This window comes from Dendrobates tinctorius, unplaced genomic scaffold (assembly GCF_039654945.1).
Source record: "Dendrobates tinctorius isolate UK_male_01 unplaced genomic scaffold, ASM3965494v1 ptg000032l, whole genome shotgun sequence".
Taxonomy (NCBI): Eukaryota; Metazoa; Chordata; class Amphibia; order Anura; family Dendrobatidae; genus Dendrobates; species Dendrobates tinctorius.
Genome location: NW_027361700.1, coordinates 5,627,991 through 5,655,279, shown reverse-complemented (window position 1 = coordinate 5,655,279; position 27,289 = coordinate 5,627,991). Strand labels below are relative to the sequence as shown.

The window sequence follows — 27,289 nt, the reverse complement described above, 5'->3', positions numbered from 1 at the left end:
TTTTTCCTGTGACCAATACAACCTTCATGAAAGCCGCAATAAATCCCCAAGTTATTGTGCAGTTTATATGTTTTACACTGCACAGGTATGTCCAGCACACAAGTTAAAAATAAGTACAAGCACAAGTCATTGTGGCATACCTTATATCTCTGATCTTCAGTCAGATTTCTCACTCCCTTCAGGGCAACAAACACTTCATAGTGTGGGTCAGAGCCGCCAGATAATGGACCTGCAATGACCGGAAACAGATATTTTCTTATACATGGAAGGATCCAATTACCGTACATGTTGCACATTCGGTAACTAAGATTTGTATTTGCTGGCAGATCCAACTAATTTTCTAAAAAAACTGAACTGCCCTATGATAAATACTTAAAAATTAGTTATGATCAATTTAAAATTAACATTTCACCTGGGATGTGGCACCTCACTGGGGGGAGAGGATGTCATGGCTTCCATTCTGGGGATGGTAGGCGAGACATGGGGCGGGAATTGCTCCTACCAGACATTTCCTCTGCATATATTTCAAATGTGTAAGGTAGGAATACCCCCATCATGTGTGGCTGTTGGAAACCCAGGTACTAAGAGGTTCCTTGGAAAAGTGCTAAAACATATAGTATTACACAGAGTCCACTGGATTCAATGGGAATCCATGTAATACACTGCTGTCCTCTAGAGTAAGAGCCTAAGATTTCCATTAGTTTTAATAGGACATATCGACAGATGTGTTCTTCATTGATAACCCCTTTAAGGATGTCTTGTGTACTTGTTCAGAAAGCATTTCTTCTATAAATTTGGGATCTAAGGGGTAATGTTTCTCCATGTGGAGTGACAAGCCAAGCCTGGCATGTCAGAGTGAGGAGATTTATATACACCAGGTACGCTCCTCTGGGAAATTAAATATGCAAATTGCCCCTTCATAGAGGAAGAAGACTAGAAATCCAGTAACAACTACTGTATATATAACGGTGAAGACAGTTTTATGTGACATTTCTCTGCATAGTACAAATTAATAGAATTTTTCAATGGCTAAAATGTCTCAATTCATATTTTCAGATTTTGGGGATTTTACTCATTTACATCTGATTAATTAGCTTTGAACATGTATAGGACATACTTATATGATGGCGGGACCACCTACCCAGAACGGTGCTCTCCAAGCAGCAGTAGTGAAGAAGAGCAGCCCCCGACCACATATTCACTGTGCTGCGGAGAGTCTTATAGAAGTCACGTTCTGAAATCCGCTCTCCGCGCACATTTAGCGTTTGGCTTTTCCTAACATAAAAAAAAGATATGTTAATGTATTTTATGGTCACAATAACAGACAGGTAAATAAGACAATTTTACACCACAGTTACACAGGGAAGGGCGACTGACAGGGGGCAAAGGAACATGAATGATTGAGTCACCCAGTAAGGAGTGTCAGGAGGGCTCAGTTCTCAGATGTCCTTTGTACAACATCAGGGGGCTAATTAGTCAGTGCATGTTAGGAGGACATCTTAGGAAAGCCATAAATGGCAGATTATTTTTTAATGTATCAAATGATGACATTAGGGTCTCTGTGTATACAGCAAGATGTTAGTATAAAATCATATTGAGCATCTTCCTAGGTCCTGGGGAAAATGCAAATCTGACAGAGCAGCAACCAAAACTTTAGTAATTCTGTTTCTTTTACTAAAATATCGGCATTTTTCATTTTCTTGTAATTGTCATTTTTGTCAAAGTGACAACAGGGTGATCAGCCATATTGGTTGAAACTATATAGGTAGCTGCCATTTTAGATGGGTTTTTGTAGCTGTCCTCTGCATGTACATGAGGAATAACACAATTTCTTGCTATTGTATGGCTTGTACCCTGCATTCTTCACCAGGCTTCCCCTCTGCAGGCTCTATCTCCAATTTACTGTAATTAATAATTACCCAGAAGGTGAATACAGGTCTGGGGTGTGATAAACACTTACTAGAAAGCAGCGCACTGGTCTGACTTTCTGCCTCTCTCACGCTTCTAAACCTTCTATCTCTTCCCTACCCTCTCCATGGATTTCAATAGGCAGCTGTGCTCTGTTTCCTCAGTGAGCTGGCAGTCAGACTTGTCTAGACCAAGACAGATGTATGAGTAAATGAGGGGTTCAGGAGGCTGGGAAGGAGAAGTGGCAGCTCATAAGAGGAGGAAGAAGCAGATTTCCCTGATGGAACTAGAGACTTTTGTATTTTCACTTGTGCTACTGAGTTATGTTGAAACACCAGTGACATTAGTCTCTGAGAAACCGATGACCTGTTATTCTATAATAATATGGTTGCATTGCTGACGTCAATTTCGCTGACATAACAAAGCAAACTAGCTTAATAGGATGAGAAGATAAAGCATTTTTAATGTTGAAATTTATAGGGTAAGCCTGACAGGCCACGCAATCTGTCAGTATGAGTATTTGGGCAATGATTTGGTGTGTTGTATTGAGGAAAATACCAAAAACGGTCATCATTTCATAGCAAAATCACCAGAAAATTACCTACCTTACCATACTTTTCTTTCAATGTGAACAGTGATCCAAAATCTCAACTTTTTATATCAATTTTAACTGGAAGTAAATACTAAAATTCAATCTTTTCAAACGTACCTGTATAGAAAAGTCACTATAGGGCTCTGATTATTGAACCCAGTAACTCGTACAACATCTCCAAGCCGGTACCTAAAATACAGATAATCACCATCATCATAGTCAGAGGAAGAAGAAAAAAAGGAAACGTGTAGAAATAACGGATACTGAATGAATAAAATGAATCAGACATAAAAACACGCCACTTCACAAACTCTCCCCACAGCTGGGATACAGGACTAATAGTATCATTGTTACCAGGCACATTATGGACACAGCAAAAGATCAGAAAATATATTATCAGAACACATTTTAATTTTCCACGGAGCATTTCCAAGCAATGTAATTATCAGAGGCAGGCTGCCATATCGTGCCATGTTCACACTTGTACTTTACAAGAGGAACTGTTGGAGAAATCTATAGCTAGCACAAGGATTTTAATTAAAGTAATTGTACCACAATAATAAGTTATCCATCGGACAGGGTTACCAATAGGACAGGAGAAAACTAAATGATCGCGGGGGTCCCGATTGCTAGGAACCCCACCGATCCCAAGAATGGATTGGAGATTGAGCATGCAAACATCTGCTCTGCTCATCGCCTATATGACATTCAGACAAAGCCAAGTGCTTGACTCGCCTATCTCTGCCAGTGCCGTTGAGAAAGAATGGCATAGAGATATGCATGCTCAGCCTCTGCTCCCATTCACTGTCTGTGAGATTACTGGAAATAATGGAGCGCTGTCCTCAGCTTTTTCCTTCAGTCCGATGGAGAACATATGGACCTAAGGTCGAGCATGTGCAAATCCAGTCCATTCAAGACTGCACAGTCCCATTCTCAGGATTCCCAGAGGACCCAGCAGTTGGGCCACAGTTATAAGCAAATTATCCACTATATGATGGATAGGGGTTAACTTGTTATTTAGGGAATAAGCCTTTGAGTTTATTTTCACATACATTATACGCCATATATTAATATACAGTTATCAGCAAATCAGTGACACGACTCAGTAGCCAGTCCTCAAACTACTCCGTGTTCGTCATAAACATGACTACTGATTGAGGGGGCAAGTGATCTGGCATGTCCCTCAGCAGCCTTCAATGGCAAACACTATGCACGATACATCGTGTGCTCCTTTCTTAATGAAAGCCTCGTTCGGAGTCTTAGACTTGCATTAAGAAAGTGACCTCCTCTCCACACTGAAGATGTGAAGAATTTTCAGATGTCCACAGAAGATTGTGTACAGGTACAATTCTTAAGACATGCCATTCGCTAACCAAGCCTGGTCATAATCCAACAAAGGATGTTGTAAGCCGCGTACTCACCTGTACAGTCCATTTCTGTTCGTTATAACCAACTCATAGGCGTTGTCTGCACTCACGTCTTGTATACACAATGTAGTTGGCTGCTCCTGATCACTAATATCCACAGGTATGAACTCAAAGAATACAGATCGGGGGCACAGGACGTACTGTGGGACATCTTCTATAGGCCAAATATTAACTCCAATTAGACCTGGGAAAGAAGAGATATTAGTACAATGACACAATACTAGAAAAGAAAGAATAAAAGAACAGAGAATCAGACAATAAAGCATTAAAAATACTGTACATTAGGATAGATGAGAAGCAGGTGAACATGAATCCAATACCTTCTGCGGCACAATACATCGGTGAATAGACTGGAATCCCTTGACATACTCCGTCCTGAAGAATCTGTCGATCCAAGTCACTGCCTCCACTTTCCATGGCCAGAATCACCTGTAGCTTGGGCCATAATCTCTTCACAATCCCATGAAATCCTTTTTGGAATTGAGAGTGCAGCTCTGAAGCTCGGGGTGCATCGGGGACAAGCATGTCTTCTATTTGCTGTCTGGTCTCTAGAGGAACTTTGAGTTCTGTATTCAGGCGTCCTTTCTGAATATCAGTAACCAGAGACTCCCAACAGTCCTCCAAAATGGAGAACATATAGCGAAGGAGCCAGAAAAAGTTGGCTTCAAGCATACTTATAGCTGGGTCCCTGAGCGAGAAGAGCAGCTGAGTATACAGTCTCTCGCGGTAAGACATGGTGGGATGGACCGGTAATGGAGGACAGGAGAAGTCCTTCAGAAAACTTGCCGAGAAGGTAGACGGACATGGAATAACAGGAATCCCTGCATCAGAGTGGTGGACAGTGGGTGGAAACGTGAACTTAAACCCTTTTTCCAAAGCTCCGGGAAAAGTGTTATTAATGATTTCCAGATATACAGCTGTACCCTAGAATATGAGACAGTAGATTAGAAAGGAGACACAGATAGTAATGACTATGTAACAAAGTATGAACGATTCTCATCAAGTTCTTTAACACCTGAGTTTTTGGATTCCCTGTGAGGGCTCTATAATATTATTTGTGCAATCTTCTGACTTAAAAAAAGTGGCCTGTGCTAAAGAGACCTGATAATGAAACAGAAGTCAAGCACGTTGGGAACAGTTACACAATATAGATGGAGACCTCCTTGAAAAAAGTCATCTGAATGCATACTTTTAAAGGGGTTGTCTACTTATATATCCTATTCTAGAAGTGCAGGAGCTGCAGACAATCACTATCTGCAGGAGTGATGAGCTATATAGCAATGATTAGCTGCATCCGACCCTTCTGGAGCATGGGATTAGAGCGGACCCCCTAGCAGTGCCAGGAGAGGAGATGATTGGTAGGCAAGCATGCAATGTTTTTTTTTTTTTGACAAAACTCTGTGTGCGCTTTTTTTTAAATAAATATGAGTGGACAAATCCTCTAAGAACCTGTATGCCCTGACTGCATAACGCATGCACCCATTATAGGTGGTGTCTGACCTAACCTAACTGTAGAGCGAACCAAGAGAATTTCATATCTGTTTTTGAGACAATCTACTTCTATTCTGTCCAACAACTACCAAATTACTATCTCATCTCATCTCCCGAGATCTTGGTGCGGAGATCTCCATCTGCACATGCGCCGCCCCCCGCAGCTATTTTCCCGGAATCCACCGCAGAGTAAACCATGTAAGTGCGGGGGGCTCTGGACTTTCACAAAACGTCGGCAGAACCCCCGCGCCACCGAACATCTGCAGCGGCGCACATTGGAACACCCCCTCATCCCGGCCTGCAGCAAAACTCCACTCTTGCCTCCTCCAGCAGCAACCCCGGGACCCTGGCTCCACCACGGCCTGTAAGGTATATCCACATTATAAGACGCACCCCCATTTTCCCCCCAAATTTAAAGGAAAAAAGTGCATCTTATAATCCCAAACATATGGCAGAGCCAGATGACAAGAATACATGGATACAAATATGCATGGAGGATACCTGATTGAAACGATCAGCTGCACTCTTATGACTGATAGGGACCATGGATCGGTTTCCAGAAGTCCCTGCAGTTGCCACCAAGGCTGTAGGTCTTCCCTGCACCAGTACGTTTTCTTCTCCCTGTGATGTGCGCTGTAGATAGTCTTTATAATCCGTGTATTGAGTCAGAGGGTGCTGCTTCTGAAATGAGGACACATCTACAAAGATGCAATTACAGACCTGTATTACCAAATGTGGTGCATAAAAGAATATTAAAAAACTCAAGGACTAGTAGGGCTTGTGTAAGATTTCTATTACCTGTATGCCCATATTACTAGGTCATATACGTCCCAGGGGTGACAGGTTCCTTTTAAAGGTATGTTCCTAACATGGTCAGTTATGGATGTCCACAGCACAACTCATAAATGTATAGTAAATGCAGATCCCTGTATCCATGTTGAAAATAGGACCCTGAGACGTGCTGCTGTCACAGGAGAGGTGAAATTCCTATTGATTTGTATGAGAACTGTGACCACTTGTTCACTGAAAGCAGGTGAGTGACGCAGCCCATTCTAAGGATAGATGCAGATCCCATCGGAGTGACGCCTATCCACTGTACATTATGCCATCAATGTGCAAGGTGGAATACCCCTTTAATTTCAACAACGGCTGTATACAGTATGTTATCTATATAACTGAGAATAGTATATATTTGTTTACTTCAATTAGTGTGATTGGAGTTGCCCAAATGAAAAGATGGCAGATACCCATCAATTTAGTAGTTAGCTGGACTATCTTTAGGCTTTGACTGTACTTACCCCGTAAGCTTTGGAAATTGTGCTTGAGACCATACTCCGTATTTTGGTGCTTTTCTAAGGTTTCCAATAGCAGTTTCTCCTGTATATCCTGAGTATTAGAAGTGTCCCGCTCAAGGCTCTTTCTGTGTTTCTCCCTGGACAGGGCAGTCAGTCCCCACCGGAACGTCAGGTCAGACATCCATCGATTTACTCTTTTACCGTGCCACAGGAGAAGTAGAAGGATACTCACACAGGTCACCGAGGTAATAATCAAGGAATACATTGTCCTAAAATGTAAAACTGTCTTAGTCATGGAGCCCTAGATTTGTTGGAAAAAATGTTTAAAAAGCAAAAGCCCACATTAGGCCCCGTTCACACGGTCAGTATTTGGTGTGTGTACCTGAAGACCCGCCTGTTCCGACAAGCCTACAGCCTGCAATGATCCTCGGTCTACTGAACCACCGCACAACCTGCTCTACCCCCTCCTACTGTATCCTCACCCATCCCTGTAGACTGTGAGCCCTCGCGGGCAGGGTCCCCTCTCCTTATGTACTTGTGTGTCCCTTGTCTTACACTTGTATATTACTCTTGTATATATTACACTTGTCTATATTTCCCCTTTTGACATGTAAAGCGCCATGGAATAAATGGCACTATATAAATGCATAATAATAATAATAATAATAATAATAATAATAATAATAATAATAAGAGTAATAATGTGTAAGCCAAAACCAGGAGCGGGTGAAAAATGTAGAAGAGGTGACGTGTTTCTATAAAGCTAAGTTCATACTAGGCATTTTTTATGTGTTTTTATGCAAATTTTCAGCTGCGTTTTACAGTACCAGCAAAGCCCATGAGAATTCAGAAATCTCATGCACACACTGTTTTGTTTGTCAACAGGATTTGCATGGCTTTTGGACATAGAGCATGTCATTTCTTTCAGCGTTTTTTACTCACTGAATTGAACGGGTGGTGGAAAACCGTACAAAAAATGGAGGTATCAGGTATTGCTGAATTCTTTGTGCCAAAACCTAAATTTTCTAGGATATGCCTTTTTTTTCCAACACTAAACGTTATCAGCATGCACAGGAGACAAATCTAGCATGCCAAAACCACAGCAAAAATCACAAAAAACGCATAAAAAATGCTGCAAAAAAAATTAAGAAAAACTAAGGAAAACACACATAGTGAGAACTTACCCTTATACATTTCCTCTGATTGTTCCTCTCCTGGTTTTGGCTTACTAATACTGATGTAACAAACTGACCAAATACTGAACGTGTGCACGTGGTCTTAGGATGTTGGTAGGAAACCCACACATTCTACAGATGGGGTCCTAAGCCCTCATATTGAAGGTACGATAATGCAGCAATGGTGACACTAGCTCAGAATCCGGTGTCTACAAGGCTTGCGTTCACGCAACTGGAGAAATAAAAAATCATCATCGGACTTTCATTTTGAAAAAAAAAAAAAGGAAAGTTTTCATTTGCATTGTCATCTGTATGATGTTTATTTTTATGAATCAGAAACACACTAATTTGTAATAAACAGTGAAAAATATAAAAAATAATATTTATAATATAACCAGAGATGCGTCCTTCTGTCCGAAGCCTCTGGAGCAGACCTGGGCAAAGTGCGGACCGAGACAGCCGTGGAGCTGGAAACCTGAGGTCCACAGGCTGCACCGTACCCGGCCGCTCGCTGTCTCCCGCCCGCTGTCAGCATTGGTGGAGGAGGTGCCTCCGGCCACTTCCTCCACAAATCAGCGTGTGAAATGTTTACCGTCGAAGAGTCAGCGTATCGGAGACTGCAACAGAAGCAGGGCGCCTGGGAACGGGACCGAGGTGAGCATGTGGTGGGTTTTTTTTCCATGTGTATTAACATGGGGATTCTATGGGGGTGACAGACAGCACATGGGGATTCTATGGGGGTGACAGACAGCACATGGGGATTCTATGGGGGTGACATGCAGCACATGGGGATTCTATGGGAGTGACAGACAACACATGGGGATTCTATGGGAGTGACAGACAGCACATAGGGATTCTGGGGAACACAGCGAAATACTTCCGGGACATAGTTCACCGGCGCATGCGCAGTAATACTTTTCGGTTTTGCCCGCAGTTGGGCAAAGCATACTGCGCGTGCACGAGGCAAGATTGCTTTGCGCACGCGCCGACTATGGAGGACAACTACTCAAATTCCCGAAAATACTGCGGACAAGGATGGGGTGGAGGAAAGGAGACTAAACACCGCCCATCGAACCGGACACAAGGCATTTAAATAGCCCGCCAAATTGAGGTGACAGATTCCCTTTAATTGCCCACCCCTGCTCTGGAGCATGTGCAGGAGTCAATGGGTGACAGGACATCAGTTGGAGCAGTAGCTTCATAGGGAGAGAGAGAAAGACAAACAGAGAGAGAGAGACACAGAGACACACAGAGATCTGCCACCCTGGCATAGAACGGGTTCAATAGTGAATATATATAACACTTTAAAAAAAAAAGTGTTATTAAAATGTAAAAATGGTAACCCAATTGCCATCACTGTGCGCGTAACCCTCCAAAAAAGAGAATATTACAATGTTTATTCCATATGGTAATTACCCCCTTCCCCCAATAAAATCAAGTCAGCAAATCGCATGCAGCCAATAAAACAACGAGACGATATCGAGCGCTCACTAGAAAATAATGTTACAAAGGTGGGAAGAAAAACTGGACCGTGAAGAGGAACCTGGGGCTGCGCCTGGATAGCTAGCACTATGACCAGGCCTGGTGCATTATGCTAAGTATCAACCAAATGTGTTCCCGCAATGTGGGGACTAGAGATGAGCGACTTTGCCTTTTTTAGGGTCGAGTCGAGTTGAACGAAATCGGTCGACTATCGGGAAAAGTCGGAGGTCCGACTGAAACACGCAAGTCAATGGGGAAGCAAAATCGTCAGGGAGTGGAGGACAGTAAACACACCTACAGTGCCCATTTCAATGCCAACGACATCAATTCTTATTACTTAAGCTTGTCAACCTTAATTTACTTTATAATAATAGTTACGCATTGAAAACTGGGGGTTATTTGGCTAAAGTTGTGGGGGGGTGGTAGGGCTGGCTCCAGGTTTTCGTGTGCCCCGGGTGAAAGAGTGTCAGTGGGCCCCTTTAACACATACCACAATTCATGCTGCTCCGATACGAGAAATATTGGTATAGTGAAATGACAAATACTTCACTTCTTACATTACATGACTGATATCTATTTTAAATTCTACAATAGCTCAGAAACCGGACAGTATATTCCTCTATACAGTATTATGGCCACCACACAGTGTGCCATACAGAATAAGGAGCCCCATATATTGCTCCATACAGAATAATTGGTCCCATATAATGTTCCATACAGTATATGATGAGCTCCACGTAATGCTACAGTATATGATGGTCCCCAAATAACGTGCCATACAGTATAGGACGGTCCCCATAGAGTAGAATGAGCCCCACGAATTGCTCCATACAGTATAATGAGTCGCATATAAAGCTCCATACAGTATATGATGGGCCCCATATATTGCTCCATACAGAATGGGCTCCATATAATGCTCCATACAGAATAGGCCCCACATGTGCTCCATATAATGCTCCATACCCTATATGATGCCCCATAAATAATGAACCCCATATGATGCTCCAGTATATGATTGGCCCCATGGATGATGCTCCATTGTATGATGGGCCTATATAATGCTCCATATATAATGGGCCCCATATGATGCTCTAGTATATTATGGGCCACATATGATGCTCCAGTATATGATGGGCCCCATGGATGATGCTCCATTGTATGATGGGCCTATATAATGCTCCATATATAATGGGCCCCATATGATGCTCTAGTATATGATGGGCCCCATATGATGCTGCAGTATATGATGGGCCCCATGGATGATGCTCAAGTGTATGATGGGCCTACACACTGTGTGCAGAATTATAAGGCAAATGAGTATTTTGATCACATCATCCTTTTCATACATGTTGTCTTACTCCAAGCTGTATAGGCTTGAAAGCCAACTGCCAATTATGTAAATCAGGTGATTTGCATCTCTGTAATGAGGAGGGGTGTGGGCTAATGACATCAACACCCTATATAAGGTGTGCTTAATTATTAGGTAACTTCCTTTCCTTTGGCAAAATGGATCAGAAGAGAGATTTGACGGACTCTGAAAAGTCAAAAATTGTGAGATGTCTTGCAGAGGGATGCAGCAGTCTTGAAATTGCCAAACTTTTGAAGCGTGATCACTGAACAATCAAGCGTTTTGTGGCAAATAGCTAACAGGGTCGCAAGCGTGTTGATAAAAAAAGGATCAAAATAACTGCCCATGAATTGAGGAAAATCAAGCGTGAAGCTGCCAAGATGCCATTTGACACCAGTTTTGCCATATTTCAGAGCTGCAACGTTACTGGAGTATCAAAAAGCACAAGGTGTGCCATACTCAGGGACATCGCCAAAGTAAGGAAGGCTGGAAATCGACCACCTTTGAACAATAAACATAAGATAAAACGTCAAGACTGGGCCAAGAAATATGTTAAGACAGATTTTTGTAAGGTTTTATGGACTGATGAAACGAGAGTGACTCTTGATGGGCCCGAGGCTGGATCAGTAAAGGCCAGAGAGCTCCACTCTGACTCAGACACCAGCAAGGTGGAGGAGGGGTACTGGTATGGGCTGGTATCCTCAAAGATGAACTTGTGGGACCTTTTCGGGTTGAGGATGGAGTAAAGCTCAACTCCCAGACCTACTGCCAGTTTCTGGAAGACACCTTCTTCAACCAGTGGTACAGGAAGAATGTGGCTATGTAGGTCCCTTTCTTTTTTTTTTTGGTTTTGAATGTCAGAAATGTTTATTTCTACATTTTGTGTTGTTGTATTGGTTTACTTGGTGAAGATAAACAAGTGATATGGGTATATATTTGGTTTTTATTAAGTTTTCTAATAATTCTGCACAGTAATAGTTACCTGCACAAACAGATATCCTCCTAAGATAGCCAAATCTAAAAGAACCCCACTTCAACTTCCAAAAATATTAAGCTTTGATATTTATGAGTCTTTTCGGTTGATTGAGAACATAGTTGTTGTTCAATAATAAAAAGAATCCTCTCAAATACAACTTGCCTAATAATTATGCAGTGTATAATGCTCCATATATAATGGACCCCATTAATAATGCTCCAGTGTATAATGGGCCCCGTATATGATGGGCCACATTTATAATGCTCCAGTGTATGATGGGCCCCATTTATAATGCTCCAGTATATGATGGGTCCCATTTATAATGCGCAGGTGTATGATGGGCCCCATTTATAATTCTCCAGTGTATGATGGGCACATATAATGCTCCATATATAATGGGCCCCATATAATGCTCCAGTGTATAATGGGCCCTATCTATGATGCTCAAGTGTATGATGGGCCCTATATATAATTCTCCAGTGTATAATGCTCCCCATATATTGCTCCAAACATTAAAAAAATTAAATACCTCTCCTCGCTGGGCACTGCTCTACTCTAGACTCCTCAGCGTCGCCATCTTCAAGCTCTGTGCACTTGGACTGTTCAGGCAGAGGGCGTACAGACGTGACGTCATCTCGCTCTCTGATATAAATGTCACTGTCAGGAAACGCGGAAGAGGTCACAGCGGTGGAGAGGGAGAGGTAAGTATTGCAAGTGCTAGTGCCCTGAGCAAGCAGGGGGGGCCCACTCGTGGGCGACGGCAGTGGCACAGGGCCCCTCATAGTACGACGGTGTCTGTGATGGCGAGTGAGCCCCCCACCGTCAGAGACTTTTGCGTACTGCTCAGGGCCCTGTGCCAGTGCCGTCGCCCACGAGGGGGCCCCCCCCACCTGCTCAGGACCCCGGCACTTGCCCGGGTGTGCCAGGTGCTTACGCCGGCCCTGGGGTGGGTGGGGGGGGACAGCCCAGTTAGGTGGGTGGAAAAACTGGCTTATGTTGAGGTGTAGGCTGGACATTCAGCAGCTGCAAATGGAGGAATTGCAGAAGTCGGAGGAAGAGGAGGACAAAGCGAGCCATTTTGCTGGCAATCTATGTGTCATCAGGGGAATGTGGTACAAAATCCTTTGAAACCCAGGCACGGTTCATTTTAATGAAGGTGAGATCACCAACATTTTGGGTCGACAGCCGGGTCCTTCTTTCTGTCAGGATTGATTCAGCAGCACTGAAGACTCTTTCTGATAGCACACTACCAGCAAGGCAAGCGAGCTCCTGTAAGGCATATTGTGCCAATTCAGGCCAGGTGTCCAGTTTAGAGGCCCAGTAGTCGAAGGAGAATGAACTGTGAAGGAGAACATCAATAGGGGAGGAGAAGTAATTTTGAACCATAGTTTACAACTGCTGTCTCCTGTCTGTTGCAATCTATTCAGTATTAACAGTCGTGTCCTCGAGAAATCAGTCCACAACATGGTCATGAAACCCCTGTCTCCAACGCCAGTTCGGCTGTGTGCACCACAAACACCTCTTCCATTTGGCCCAGTACGGCTCGTGGTAGAACCTGCACCACTGCTGTGTGCTGGGAATGCCTCTAACAAACAGTTTACCAGAGTTGCTTGCTTGTTCATCAATATTACCTCTAGGTTCTCCTGTGGCATGATGTTCTGTAATTTGCCTTTATAGCGTGGATCGAGGATGCTGGCCAACCAGTAGTCATCATCCTTCATAATTTTGACAATGCGGGGGTCCCTTTTTAGGATCCACAAGAGATAATCACACATGGGTCAATGTTCCAGGTGTCATTGATGCACTGACAGTGGTGTGTGGAGAACTTTCTGCCAAATCCACATCCCTCTAGTCACGCACAAACCCTGTACCTGACCTTGCCACGCCAACATTTTCTCTCGCCCCCCGAGAACCATCCTCCTCCCCAAGATAATCATCCCCCTCGTCTTCCTTCACCTCGTCCAGGACAGTTCCCTGAGCAGACAATGGCTGACTCATCACGGCTTCCCTCCTCCCCCTCCGCTGCAGACGCCTGATCCTTAATGTGCGTCAAAGTTTGCATGAGCAGACACATAAGTGGGATGCTCATGCTTATGATGGCGTCGTCTGCGCTTACCAGCCGTGTGCATTCCTCAAAACAGTGAAGGACTTCACAGAGGTCTTTCAGCTTTGACCACCGCACACCCGACAACTCCATGTCTGCCCTCAATCTGCCTGTGTATCCTCCCACAAATACATTACAGCCTGCCTCTGTTCGCACAGCCTCTCAACCATGTGCATGGTGGAGTTCCACCTTGTTGCAACGTCTATGATTAGGCGGTGCTTGGGGAGGTGGAGCGATCGCTGCAGCCTCTGCATACGACTGGAGTCTACGGGCGAGCGACGGATGTGCGAGCACAGTCTTCACACCTTATGGAGCAGGGCTGTTAACTCCGGATAATTATTTAGGAAGCACTGCACCACCAGGTTCAAGGTGTGAGCCAGGCAAGGTATGTGTCTGAGTTTTGCAAGGGCTATGGCCGCCACAAAATTACGGCCGTTATCACTGACTACCTTGCCTGGCTCAAGATGTAGACTGCCCAGCCATGGCTCAGTTTCTCGCTGCAAGTAGTCGGCCAGTACCTCCGCGGTGTGTCTGTTGTCGCCCAAAGACATCATCTTTAAAACAGCCTGCTGACGCTTACCACTAGCTGTTCGATAGTGGGACACCTCATGTGCAACACTGGCAGCTGCGGATGGAGTGCCCGTGCGACTGCGCTCTGTGGACGAGCTTTCGCTTATGGAGGAGGAGGAGGGTCGAACGCCTACAGCCAACTGTTTCCTATACCGTGGGCTAGGCAGCACTCTCCCACCGTCGCTGTCCCCTGTGGACCCTGCATCCACCACATTAACCCAGTGCGCAGTGATGGACACGTAACGGCCCTGGCCATGCCTACTGGCCCATGCATCTGTTGTGAGGTGCACCTTTCCACTCACTGATTGAGTGCATGGACAATGCGGTCTTTCACATGCAGATGGAGGGCAGGGATGGTTTTTCTAGAAAAGAAGTGCCGACTGGGTAGGTCATAGTGTGGGACAGCGTAGGCCATGAGCTCTCGGAACGCTTCGCTTTCAACCAAACGGAAGGGCATCATCCCTAATGAGATCAGTTTGGCAATGTAGGTGTTCAAAGCCAGTGTACGTGGATGAGAGGATGAGTACTTTCTTCTCCTACTCAGAGTGTCTGGTAGGGTGAACTGAACATGAGAGCTGCATATGGGGGAACTAGCGGTGAACCTGACGGACTGACAGGGGGTTGGTGATGGTGGTGATGGCCTAGATTCAGACTTTCGTTGCAAAAACATTGTGATTCCCTGACTGCTTTGGCCTTGAGACGACACCTCAACATTTCTTGCTGGTGGTGTGCTTATCGGTGGGCTTACAGTGGGGTAAGCGATGGAGCACTGCTGGCTACCTTCAGTCGGAGCAGGTGCACATGTGCTACCTGAGGTTTTGTAGTCCATCCACACTTGGAAGTGCATGGTGGTTAAATGTCTAAGCATACAACTGGTATTCAAATTTCGTAGATTTTTCTCTCGGCTAAAGGTCCTTCCGCACTTCTTACAGATAACCTTTGCCTCATCAATAGGATTTTGGTCAAAAAAGTGCCACACTGCACTCTTCCTACTATGGTATAAATTTTCAGGGCTTGCATGCTGTGCTAATTTGACCTTCTGGCCAAGTTGTCCTGCAACTCTTTGCTTTTTTACCATGTTTTTGGACAGCTATGGGCCTGCCAGATAACCGCTGTGCGATGACAATGCCTGCTGCGGATCCTTCCCCTCTTGTGAGCTATTGCCAGCAGCACCCTCTTCCCCCAATGGATGACAATCTGGGTCAACTGGGTCATCCATCACCTCCTCTTCAATTTCATCTGTACCTTCCTCTGTGTCACCGTGTAAGGTGGTATAGTATGTGGGAAGGGGCACCTGAGTTTCATCAGGGTCAGATTCGGGCTCAGTAGACTTCAAGGGCAATGTAGTGCTCTGGGTCAATGTACCAGCAGAATCATCTAGCAGTGGCTGTGCATCAGTGCACTCCATGTCAGATTCATCTTGCCTGGGGAATTCAGGATATGACTTGATAACCCAGGCATGGTATGTGAAAAGAGCTCCATGGAGTAATCTGAAGTGTGGCCTGCCACATCCTTCACTTTTGGTAGGGGTTAAGGTCACAAGGAAAGGTGTTGTTCCTGACCAGAAGCCTGCACTGACGACTCAGTGCTTGCAGGTTTTGAAACTTCAGAAGAGGAGGCGATAGAGCTGGAGGCTGTTTCGGCAATGTAAGCCAAAACCTGTTCCTGATGCTCCGGCTTTAAAAGCCGTTTACCTACTCCCAGAAAAGGGAACCTTACAGGCCTTTTTGAGCCAGACGATGACACAGGCTCAACATCTCCTGCCTTATCTGCTATTGTGCTTTTGGCATAACCAGCAGATGCACCACCATCAGTACCAGCTGCCACCCCCCGCCCATGTCCACGACCTCTTCCACCATACTTCCTCATGTTTGGGAAAATGTACGAAAAATACCAGCAGATATATGGTACTATATGAGGAGCGTACAGCTGTATAAGGTGTAGTGAAAAATTTAAATCTCCGTATATATTTCCTTACTCACAGACGCTCTCCCAGTATGTATTTGACCGTAATCCAACCAGCAGATATACGGTACTGTATCAGAAACGTACAGCTCTATACGGTGTAAGGAAAAATTTAAATCTCCGTATATATTTCCTTACTCACAGACGCTCTCCCAGTACGTATTTGACCGTAATCCAACCAGCAGATATACGGTACTGTATCAGAAGCGGACAGCTGAATATGGTGTAGGGGAAAATGTAAATCTCCGTATATTTATTTCCGGAATCACACACACATGCTATCTCAGTATCGATTTGACCGTAATCCAAACATCAGATATACGGTACTGTATCAGAAGCAGACAGCTGAACACGGTGTAGGGGGAAATGTAAATCTCCGTATATTTGTTTCCGGAGTCACACACACACGCTGTCTCAGTATGGATTTGACCGTGAGCCAAACAGCAGCTATACGGTACTGTATCAGAAGCGGACAGCTGAATATGGTGTAGGGGGAAATGTAAATCTCCGTATATTTCCGGAGTCACACCACACACACGCTGTCTCAGTATGGATTTGACCGTGATCCAAACAGCAGCTATACGGTACTGTATCAGAAGCGGACAGCTGAATACGGTGTAGGTGGAAATGTAAATCTCCGTATATTTCCGAACACATTGCAAGCTTTCGAGAATACTCAGGTCTCTTCATCAGGCTAGACTAATACAAAATCTGAAGTCACATATTTATGCACAATACAGCCTAGAAAAAATGCAATAGATAAGACAAGTGACGTGAAGCAGAACTATCATTATGGGAGAGGGAGAAACATAAATATTGGACCAGTTCATAGATAAGGAGTCTGGATATTTTATTGCCCTCTGATTGGGGTCTCCTAATGTGTTGTGATGCCCCCACAAGGTCTTAGGAGCAAATTCCTTAATTGATGTAAAAAGACATAAATCCATGCGACACATTCATTCCAGCATTGAGAGTGTCAATTGTCATCATGAGCTTGAATTCCCAGACTCTTCTCTCTGAGATCTGAAACTACAAGATCCCAGGTACTTTCAGCTGCATCACCTCTAATGTGGTGTACTTAATTATTTGTACTAAATGTCCAACTGGGGGTCTGTATGTGGGGGAGACAGGGCAAAAGCTTAGAACAAGGATGAATGCTCATCGTCACACAATAAGAGAAAAAAGAATGGCTCTACCTGTGGCAAAACATTTTTGTATGATGGACCACAACACCATGGATATGAAATTACTGGTATTGAAAGGTAACTTCAAGTCTCAGAGAGAGAGAGAAGAGTCTGTGAGTATAAATTTATGATGACCTTTGACACTCTCAATGCTGGAATGAATGTGTCGCATGGATTTATGTCTTTTTACATCAATTAAGGAATTTGCTCCTAAGACCTTGTGGGGGCATCACAACACAGAAACAGACCCCAATCAGAGGACAATAAAACATCCAGGACTCCTTATGTATGAACTGGTCCAATATTTATGTTTCTCCCTCTTCCATATTGATAGTTCTGCTTCACGTCACTTGTCTTATCTATTGCATTTTTTCTAGGCTGTATTGTGCATAAATATGTGACTTCAGATTTTGTATTAGTCTAGCCTGATGAAGAGACCTGAGTAGTCTCGAAATCTTGCAATGTTTTACCATCTTTTCAGTTAGCCATTATAAGGTATCAACTACTGAGGACTCTCAATCCTGAATATTTTTCTATCTACTGGCTAACACGGTACAAAGATATACATCTTTCCCGTATATTTCCGGAGTCACACACGCTGTCTCAGTATGGATTTGACCGTGATCCAAACAGCAGATATACGGTACTGTATCAGAAGCAGACAGCTGAATACGGTGCAGAGGGAAATGTAAATCTCCGTATATTTATTTCCGGAGTCACACACACGCTGTCTCAGTATGGATTTGACTGTAATCCAAACAGCAGATATACAGTACTGTATCAGAAGCGGACAGCTCTATACGGTGTATGGAAAAAAGGAGATTTTTGTGTACTCACCGTAAAATCTTTCTCTTAGCCTCTAATTGGGGGACACAGAACCATGGGTGTTATGCTGCTGTCCACTAGGAGGCGACACTATGCATAATCTGAAAAAGATTAACTTTGGCTCCTCCTCTGCAGTATACACCCCTGGACGGCGTCAGCCTTCTCCACTTTTGTACAAAAGCATTATGAGGAACATAACCAAATAACATAACCATGCCTGTAAGAAGGCTACTATGTACGAGCTCAAAGAACAATATGAGAACTCAACCGTAAACAACGGCCCATAAGGGCAACAGGGTGGGAGCTGTGTCCCCCAATTAGAGGCTAAGAGAAAGATTTTACGGTGAGTACACAAAAATCTCCTTTACTCTGTCGCCTCATTGGGGGACACAGAACCATGGGACGTCCCAAAGCAGTCCCTGGGTGGGAAGCAATGGACGAATATTGTGCTAGCAGGTCCCTAAATTTGGGGCACTGCCGCCTGCAGAACCAGTCTACCCAGGCTCGCATCCGCTGAGGACTGGGTATGAGCACTGTAGTGTTTCGTAAACGTGAGTAGGCTAGTCCAAGTGGCCGCCTTACACACTTGTTGTGCTGAAGCCTGGTGCCGAATGGCCCAGGAGGCCCCTACTGCCCGTGTAGAGTGTGCCGTGATACCGGCCGGAAGAGAGGAACTGTTAAGTCGGTAGGCCTCATGTATGGTGGACTTGATCCACCTGGCAAGGGTAGCCTTGGAAGCCGGCAGTCCCTTGCGACTACCTTCTGGAAGAATGAAGAGGGAATCAGACTTCCGGAAAGGTGCAGTCCTGGACACGTAAATCCGCAATGCTCTGACGAGGTCAAGCGTATGCAGAGCCTTCTCCACTCTATGAACCGGAACCGGGCAAAGGGATGGCAGTGAAATCTCCTCATTGAGGTGAAAGTTGGACACAACCTTCGGAAGGAAGGATGGTACCGTGCGGAGAACCACCTTGCCCTGGTGAAAGGCTAGGAAAGGCCGTCTGCAGGAAAGTGCTGACAATTCCGACACTCTGCGTAACGAGGTGATCGCCACTAGAAAAACCACTTTCTGAGACAGAATGGAGAGTGGAACTCCTCTAAGAGGTTTGAAGGGTGGAGCTTGCAATGCTGTCAGGACCAGATTGAGGTCCCATGTATCCAGCGGACGTTTGTAGGGGGGAAACTCCCTGGATGAAAGTCCTTACTTGCGGTTTAGTAGCAATGCGCTTTTGAAAAAGGACTGAAAGCGCCAACACCTGACTCTTAAGCGAGCCTAAGGATAGCTTGGCGTCTAGACCCGATTGAAGAAAACCTAGTACCTTCGGGAGGGAATAAGGGAGTGGGACTTGTCCATGAGATTCGCACCAAGAAAAGAAAGCTCTCCAGGTACGATAATAGAGCTTGGCGGAGGCAGGCTTCCTTGCCCTGATCATAGTCGCAATGACTGCCGGTGAAAAACCTGCCTGGGTTAGAATCCAGGTTTCAAGGGCCATGCCGTCAAATTGAAAGCCCCTGAATTCTGTTGGAAGAACGGACCTTGAGACAGAAGGTCGTGACGGTCGGGTAGACGCCAGGGGATGTCTGCTGTAAGTTGAACGATGTCGGCGTACCATGTACGTCTGGGCCAGTCTGGAGCGATGAGGATGGTTGGAACTCCCTCTTGCTTGATCTTCCTCACGACCCTGGAGATTAGGGGGAGGGGTGGAAAAATGTACAGGAGTTGGAACTGGGACCAGTCCTGGACCAGGGCATCCGCTCCGAGCGACCGCGGGTCGTGTGTCCTGGATATGAAATTGGGGACCTTGGTATTGAGATGGGATGCCATTAGGTCCACCTCCGGGGTTCCCCAGCATTGACAGATCTGGTAAAAAATCTCGGGATGGAGAGACCACTCCCCCGAGTCCATTCCTTGCCTGCTGAGGAAGTCGGCTTCCCAGTTTTCTACACCCGGAATGTGAACCGCAGAAAGTACCGACCTCGTGTCTTCCGCCCAGCGGAGGATATGCGCCACTTCTCTCATCGCCTGGGCGCTGCGGGTCCCGCCTTGGTGGTTCACGTATGCCACAGCCGTGGCATTGTCCGACTGTATCCGTATGTGCGAGGCTGCAAGCAAGTGATGAAAGGCTCTCAGTGCCAAGAGGATGGCCCTGATTTCCAGAATATTGATGGGCAATGTCACTTCCCTCGGTGACCACTTGCCTTGTGCCCTGTGATGTAGGTGCACCGCCCCCCAGCCTGTCAGGCTTGCATCGGTAGTCAGGATCTTCCATTGTCCTGAGAGAAAGGGCTTTCCTCGTGTAAGCGAGGTTGGTTTGAGCCACCAATGCAGGGACCTCCTGGTTGACGACGTCAACCTGAACTCCCTGTCGAGGGAGAAGGGATTCCTGTCCTAAGAGCTGAGTATGGCTAGTTGAAGGACCCTGAGGTGAAATTGGGCAAATGGCACTGCCTCTATTGCTGCTGCCATCCGGCCGAGGACTCTCATGGCAAACCGGAGAGATCGAGGAGGACTGTGAAGGAGTGTACGAACTCCCAGACGGATGGCCAGTGTCTTGTCCTTGGGAAGGAGCACCAGGCCCCTGGAGGTGTCGAATAACATTCCCAGGAATGTTAGTCTGACTTGGGGTAGTCGACGATTTCTGTAGGTTGACTAGCCATCCCAGGCGACTCAGTGTGTCTATTGTGATTGAGACACTGACCTCGCAATCTTTGAAAGTGGGAGATTTGATGAGGAGGTCGTCCAGGTACGGGATGACTAGAATGCCTCTTGAGTGCAGAACGTCCATGGTGGCCGCCATGACTTTGGTGAACGTTCTTGGAGCCGTGGCGAGTCCGAACGGAAGGGCGACAAACTGGTAGTGGTTTTGGTTGACCGCGAACCTGAGAAACCTTTGGTGGGCGGGGGCAATTGGTATGTGCAGATACGCATCCTGTATGTCTATGGAGGCAAGGTATTCTCCCTGCTCCATGGATGCAATGATGGACCGGAGGGACTCCATGCGGAAGTGACGGACCCGTACGTAATTGTTGAGCTGTTTTAGGTCCAGTATGGGTCGGACGCTGCCTCCTTTCTTGGGGACTACGAACAGATTTGAGTAGAACCCTCAGAATCTCTCGTTCGCGGGAACCAGCACCACAACTCCTGCTTGAAGGAGAGAGGAGACCGCTTGGTGGAAAGCACGAGCCTTGTCTGGTGGTGTTGGGAGGAATAGAAAGGAAGAACCAGTTCGGTGGAGCGGAAGTGAACTCTATCTTGTATCCGGAAGACACTATTTCCCTGACTCACCCGTCTTCTGTAATAGGCAGCCAGACTTGCTGGAAGAGTAAAAGTCGGCCGCCTACTGGTGGGGTGTCTTCCGGAGTTCGTGAGTCATGATGAAGCGAAGTTCTGAGGTTTTCCTCCCTTGGGTTTCGCTTGGCCTGCTTTTGACTGCCAAGACCTGTCCGGTCGCTGCTGCGTCCGTGGGTTGTCCCTGCGTGGAGAGCGGTTACGATTTTGCGCTGGGCGCGAGACGGACCAGCCCGAGGAATTCCGAAAGGATCGGAATCGCGTCTGGTTTCTTTGTTTAAACGTGCGTTTCGGTTTTAGTTGAGGGAGAGAGGTACTCTTACCCCCAGTGGCATTGGCTATCATTGTGTCCAGCTTTTCGCCGAAAAGTCTTCCAGTAAGATACGGAAGTCGCGTGACGGACTTCTTTGAGGCCGCATCCGCTTTCCATTCTCGCAGCCAGAGGATGCGACGGATCGTGATGGCGTTTGATGCTATTCCCGCTACACCTCTTGCGGAATCCAGGGTTGCATGAAGCATGTAGTCTGCTACCACAGCTATCTGGACCGCTTGGTCAGAGAGCTCGGGATTTGAAGCTTGAAGACCCTCCTGTAGTTTTTTGGCCCAAGCCAGGATGGCCTTGGCCGCCCAAACTGAAGCAAACGCAGGGCCCAGAGAGGCGCCTGCCGCTTCGAAAATAGAACGAGCCATGCGTTCTACTTGCCGGTTTGCTGCGTCCCTGAGGGTTGAGCTATCTGGCAGAGAGAGTAAGGTCTGCGCTGCTAGCCTAGAAACCGGGGGGTCCACTTCAGGTGGATCTGTCCATTGTTTGGTGTCTGTCTGTGGGAAGGGGTACTTCGCTTCCAAACATTTGCGATTAGCAAATTTTTTCTCAGGCTGCGCAAACTGTTTGGTATTTCCTCAAACTCATGGTGATTAGGGAAGACCTTAGGTGGTTTCTGAACACTTTCGAAGCAAATCCTATGTTCTGGGACTTCCGGGGCCGACTCTGGAATTTTTAGCACCCAATGAATTGCAGAGATTATGTCCTCAACTAGCACTGTATTGCTAGGGGGAGAAGGTACCACGGACCTCTCCGTTTCGCTATCTGAGTCGGAGTCACAGATGCCCTCCGAATCCTGTGCCTCACTAAGGTGATCCCTGGAGGGCGACCTGGGGCAGGGGGTCTTCTGTGGTGGGGGATCTCTGTGGTAAATTGCACTGTCTGTCTGTGACAGGGGACTGCCTAGGAGACCTGGAATGACGCTGTCTCTCCCTGGGGGAGGGGACGACCTTGTGCTATAGGCCGACTCAGGTGATCGAGACCTGTGGGTCCGCTTACGTCTGTGAGAGTCGGAAGCAGCATGTTCCTGAGACAAGCTGTCCGTTTGCTGTGTAACGTCCATAGCCGGGGCCCGACTGCAGAGCTTGCAGCAATGCGGCAGTTAGGTTGTCTATAGACTGTGTCATAGACTGTGACATCTGAGTTGCCCATTCCGGCGTGGCCTGTGACACTGAAGCGTCAGTAGGGACTCCCTGGGGTTCTGACCCAGAGTTCTGGATGCAGTCCCGGCAGTGCGGATACGTGCTACCACTAGGGAGTGTGGCTTTGCAGGCTGTGCAGAATGCATAGAAACATTCCTGCCTGGTTCTCTTCCTTGAGCCCGGCATAGTGCACAGAGGCTGGCTATCAGGGATCGTACAGGGGTAGCTACGCAGAGGGAACCCACAGAGAGCCTTCTAGGAAGTATGGATTCACAGCTGAGTAATGAAAACCCAGCTGTGAGCTTACCCCACCGGTGTGCCCCTAGGTCCAGCGCCGACAGATCCTAGTTCTGTGCCCCCCGGAGACCGCTGTGATGCTCCTCTCCTGGATCTCATCCAAAAAAAATGGCTACCGCGACTCTGAGGAGAGGGAGGAGGGGGCGGAGAGCTGAAAAGGGCGCGCTGGGCTTGTAAAAACGCGCCCTTTCTGCCTCAATCCGCCCCTTCTATGACACTCCAGCGTGTCATTTTAGTCATCCGGGGGGCGGGGAAAAGGCGGCGGCTTCGGCTAGGCCGAAGCCGCGGTCTAGATTAGAGGCCTTATGCCCAGGAGGGCTCCAGAGCGGCGCGGCAGTCCGGGAGGGGGTCGGATTTGCACCGGACCCCCCGGAATGGGCAACTGGCTAGCGGTGGGGGCAGCAGGGCTAGCGGTACCTGTGTGGGGGGTCCCTGGAGCACCATGGAGCCACTGCTGCTGCAGAGGCAGGGGAGCAGAAAGCCCTGTCTCTGCTGTGCCACATCTGCCTGCACCCTCCCCCAGCCCCAGCAGGATCCCACAGCTGGGCTGGGGTCCCTGGTGCAGAATGCTGTCTGTACTCCGACCCTACCTGCGGCGTCTCAACCTAATGCCCCCTGCGGGGGATTAGGGAGGGTGCGTCTGTCACCGTCAGGGGGTCTTCATCCTTGCCTCAACCCAGACCCTGAAGGGGGTTGGGGAAGGAGGGGGGGGTCTCAACTTCGGACCAGTACCCGAGGGACTGGGGAAGGAGTGACATGGGAACCGCCATCTCCACTTCAAGTGGGCACCCCTAAAAAGGGGGCCAAGGAAGGAGCCATGCCGGGAGTCTCGCTGGAGACCCACTTTTCTTCATCTGTTCCGACGAAAGGAAAAAAAAAAAAAAAGTGTGCCTCCTTGCGACACTAAGCAAAAACTAGAGAAGGCTGACGCCGTCCAGGGGTGTATACTGCAGAGGAGGAGCCAAAGTTAATCTTTTTCAGATTATGCATAGTGTCGCCTCCTAGTGGACAGCAGCATAACACCCATGGTTCTGTGTCCCCCAATGAGGCGACAGAGTAATGTAAATCTCCATATATTTCTGGAGTCACACACAGATAGCATGCATTTGTCCGTGATACTCTAGACGGTGTGGGAAAAAATGAACGCTCGGTAACTGTGCAGAAAAAAAGTACGAGTGCTGTGTAAAAGGCAGTCTGCACAGCAGTGTGCACATAACAATGCAGCTATCAGGCAGCCTAATAACCAGCGTCGCTGCACACTAACTGTGCAGCACAATTGCTATCAGCAGAAGCACAGAATGTTTTTTCTTTCCTGCCTAACGCTCTCCCTATGGAGAAACAGCGGCAGCAACCTCACCCTATGCCCATGTCATCGCGTTGCCCACAGTGTGCGTCCTTGCTCATTGGCAGAGAAAAGGTGCCTGAAAACATTATGGGAAACACGACTTTGGCGCTGAGGTCGGCAACGGAATGGCCGACCTCACACTATCGTCAGGTTTTGTTCAGCGAAACCCAACTTTGGCGAAAGTCGGCGACATTTTAATCTGACCAACCCGTTCGCTCTCCTAGTGGGGACCCCAACACAGCGAGCTATGAGGGACGCACTCCCTAAATTAGGAATTCTTATGTAAAATGTGGTTTTCATCCCAATTCACTGCAGAGCGCCATGTTGTATATTCCCCCAATGGCCGAGACATGACAACACTGCTGATGCCGGCAGTCAGGCGGCCGCACCGCACACACAGCTTTCCCGCCCTCCAGCAGCGCAAACCCCCGCCACATAACAGTCAGTCACTTACTTCCTAGCTCAAAATATTGAGAAGACGGGAAAAACCCGCCCCTTCTTATCACGTGCTTCAGCCTGCAGCCAATGGCTGCTAGGATAACATGTGGTACTCAAGGAGCCATAACTGTAGCTGGCAGGGTCGCCTCCAGTAAGCTAGGCTTCGCAAACGGAAAACAGGCGCCATGTTGGTTGCTGGCAGACCATGAAGCAGCCGTTTACGTCGCTGAAACTAAGCGCTGTTTTTAATGAAGCTGCCCGAGCTCCGGGTTTCTAGCTTCTCAGTAGCGCTCGCCAACTGTAATGCCTATTTTAACAGCGGTATAGATGTGAAACTGTTGCTGAGCTTGTTTTACTGTATTTCCCGTTATGGCCACTAGGTGTCCTCGCCTGTCACCTACTAACAAGTAAACAGCAATGACGTCTGGAGACAAGAAAATAGCGATGATGAAATCAGAGAAAGGGGAATATTTCAGCTGGGAAAGAGCAAAGTTTAAGAAAATCATGTCTACAGGCCAAAACAGTGTATGACCAATGGGAAGTTGTTCCATCAGTCAGAGGTGTCTGTTTTTTTCTAGGTCATCACCGACAGTGATTAGCCGCTTACGTGATGCACAAATGACAGTCTTTTCCAGCAAAACGCATTGATCATTTATCACCCTGTATGTTTTTATTATTTCCATGAACAGCACCACTCTTGCCTATAGGCCGAATCTGGTATTGCAGCTCCGTAACATTTAAGGCTTATTCAAAAAAATATTCATGTCTTACCCATAATTTGGGGGCCAACTCACTGATCAATGGGGCTCCAACTGTTGGGAACCTCCACGATCAGAAGAAAGCAGCTCTGGGATCTACAGAGCCCCTACCTTAAAAGGCGCAGCGGTGCACAGTCCAGGACTGCGCTCCTTTCGTAGTCTATAGGACTGCTGGTGAGAGCCGGGCAGGGATCACAGGGGTCCGGCGGTCATAACTTGCTGATCGGTTGGGGGGGGGGGGGGGGGGGCGGGGGTTTAATCACCTATCCTATAGATAGTGGACAACGTCTAAATATTGGGAAACCCTTTAAATAATGACTTCTCATACTAGAGCCAGCACAGACAGTAGTACAGTCCTTCATATGGTAAAAAGACATTATTGGCATAAGCCGGATGTATGGAGCCCTATAGGCATACACAGCATATGGGCCATATGGCAAGCCAGAGACTGGGGCGGTGGCAAAGACTGTGCTGGACCTGGCGAGGGTAATAATCAAGTGGGTTTTTTTAAAAATAAAAATATCAACATTTTGTTGAAAAGAGAACAAGCACTTTCAACTATACAGAGTATGTGGGCCTAGAAAAGGAGCGCTCCAGGGAACTTAGTAGGAGGATTTCTGGGTTTAATGTACCGCAGTGGTCAGAAAATGAACATTCAGGCCAGAATTCGACAGTCTTTGTTGTGCCTTTTGTCTAGAGCAGATATTGTTCTAAGGCCGAAGTCACACTAGAGAGAAATACGGACGAGTGAGAGGCGCAAAAACACGCATTGCACTCTGACCAACGTTTCTCTATGAGGCAGCTCCCATCAGCTGTATATTTCTCGGCCGTATTATATGGGCTGAGAAAATCGCAACATGCTGCGATTGTCACCGTATTCCTCCAAAAATACACCAATGTTAGTCTGGGGGTGAGAAAAATACAGATTACACACGGACCAGACGTGTGACTTGCGAGAAATACGCACCAGTGTCCTTTAACAAAAGCCAGAAATTCAGTGTACGATACAGTAAAATCACACTGACATGTTTATTAAAGAATATATTCTATATATACAGTGCTATACAAATTAAGACAAAAAAAAATGCTTTAAGTAAAATCGTAAGTTGGTTACCAGTCAGTGATTCAAACCAGTTTTAACTGCTTTGAGCAGGTGTGAGTGCCTGTTCAAAGCAGTTATAACTGGTTTGAATCACTGACTGGTAACCAACTTACGATTTTACTTAAAAAAAAAAAAAAAAAAGCTTTGTCTTAATTATTTTGCACAGCACTGTAGTTCATAGAGTTCTACATAGCCTAAATAGCCGCTTAATCAGTTGCCGGCTTCTGTAAAATCATTACAAAACCCGACATGAA

The 27,289-nt window shown here is 46.6% G+C and overlaps 1 protein-coding gene across 2 annotated transcripts in view; it reads right to left on the bottom strand.

Moving 5' to 3' along the window:
• GHDC (GH3 domain containing) overlaps window positions 1–25,313 on the bottom strand; it is a 65,011-nt gene extending 39,698 nt beyond the window's left edge. Inside the window, exons 1-8 of one of the 2 annotated variants that reach the window (XM_073572343.1) lie at window positions 25,192–25,313; window positions 6,717–6,982; window positions 5,920–6,116; window positions 4,248–4,851; window positions 3,922–4,111; window positions 2,618–2,689; window positions 1,142–1,275; window positions 141–229 (exon numbers count right to left, since the gene is read on the bottom strand). In XM_073572343.1, coding sequence (XP_073428444.1) covers window positions 141–229; window positions 1,142–1,275; window positions 2,618–2,689; window positions 3,922–4,111; window positions 4,248–4,851; window positions 5,920–6,116; window positions 6,717–6,978 — 1,548 coding nt within the window. In that variant the 5' untranslated portion in view covers window positions 6,979–6,982; window positions 25,192–25,313. Of the gene's footprint in view, window positions 1–140; window positions 230–1,141; window positions 1,276–2,617; window positions 2,690–3,921; window positions 4,112–4,247; window positions 4,852–5,919; window positions 6,117–6,716; window positions 6,983–25,191 lie in introns of those variants that run through there. The other variant, XM_073572344.1, reaches the window with a different exon arrangement.
• Window positions 25,314–27,289: the final 1,976 nt, after the last annotated feature.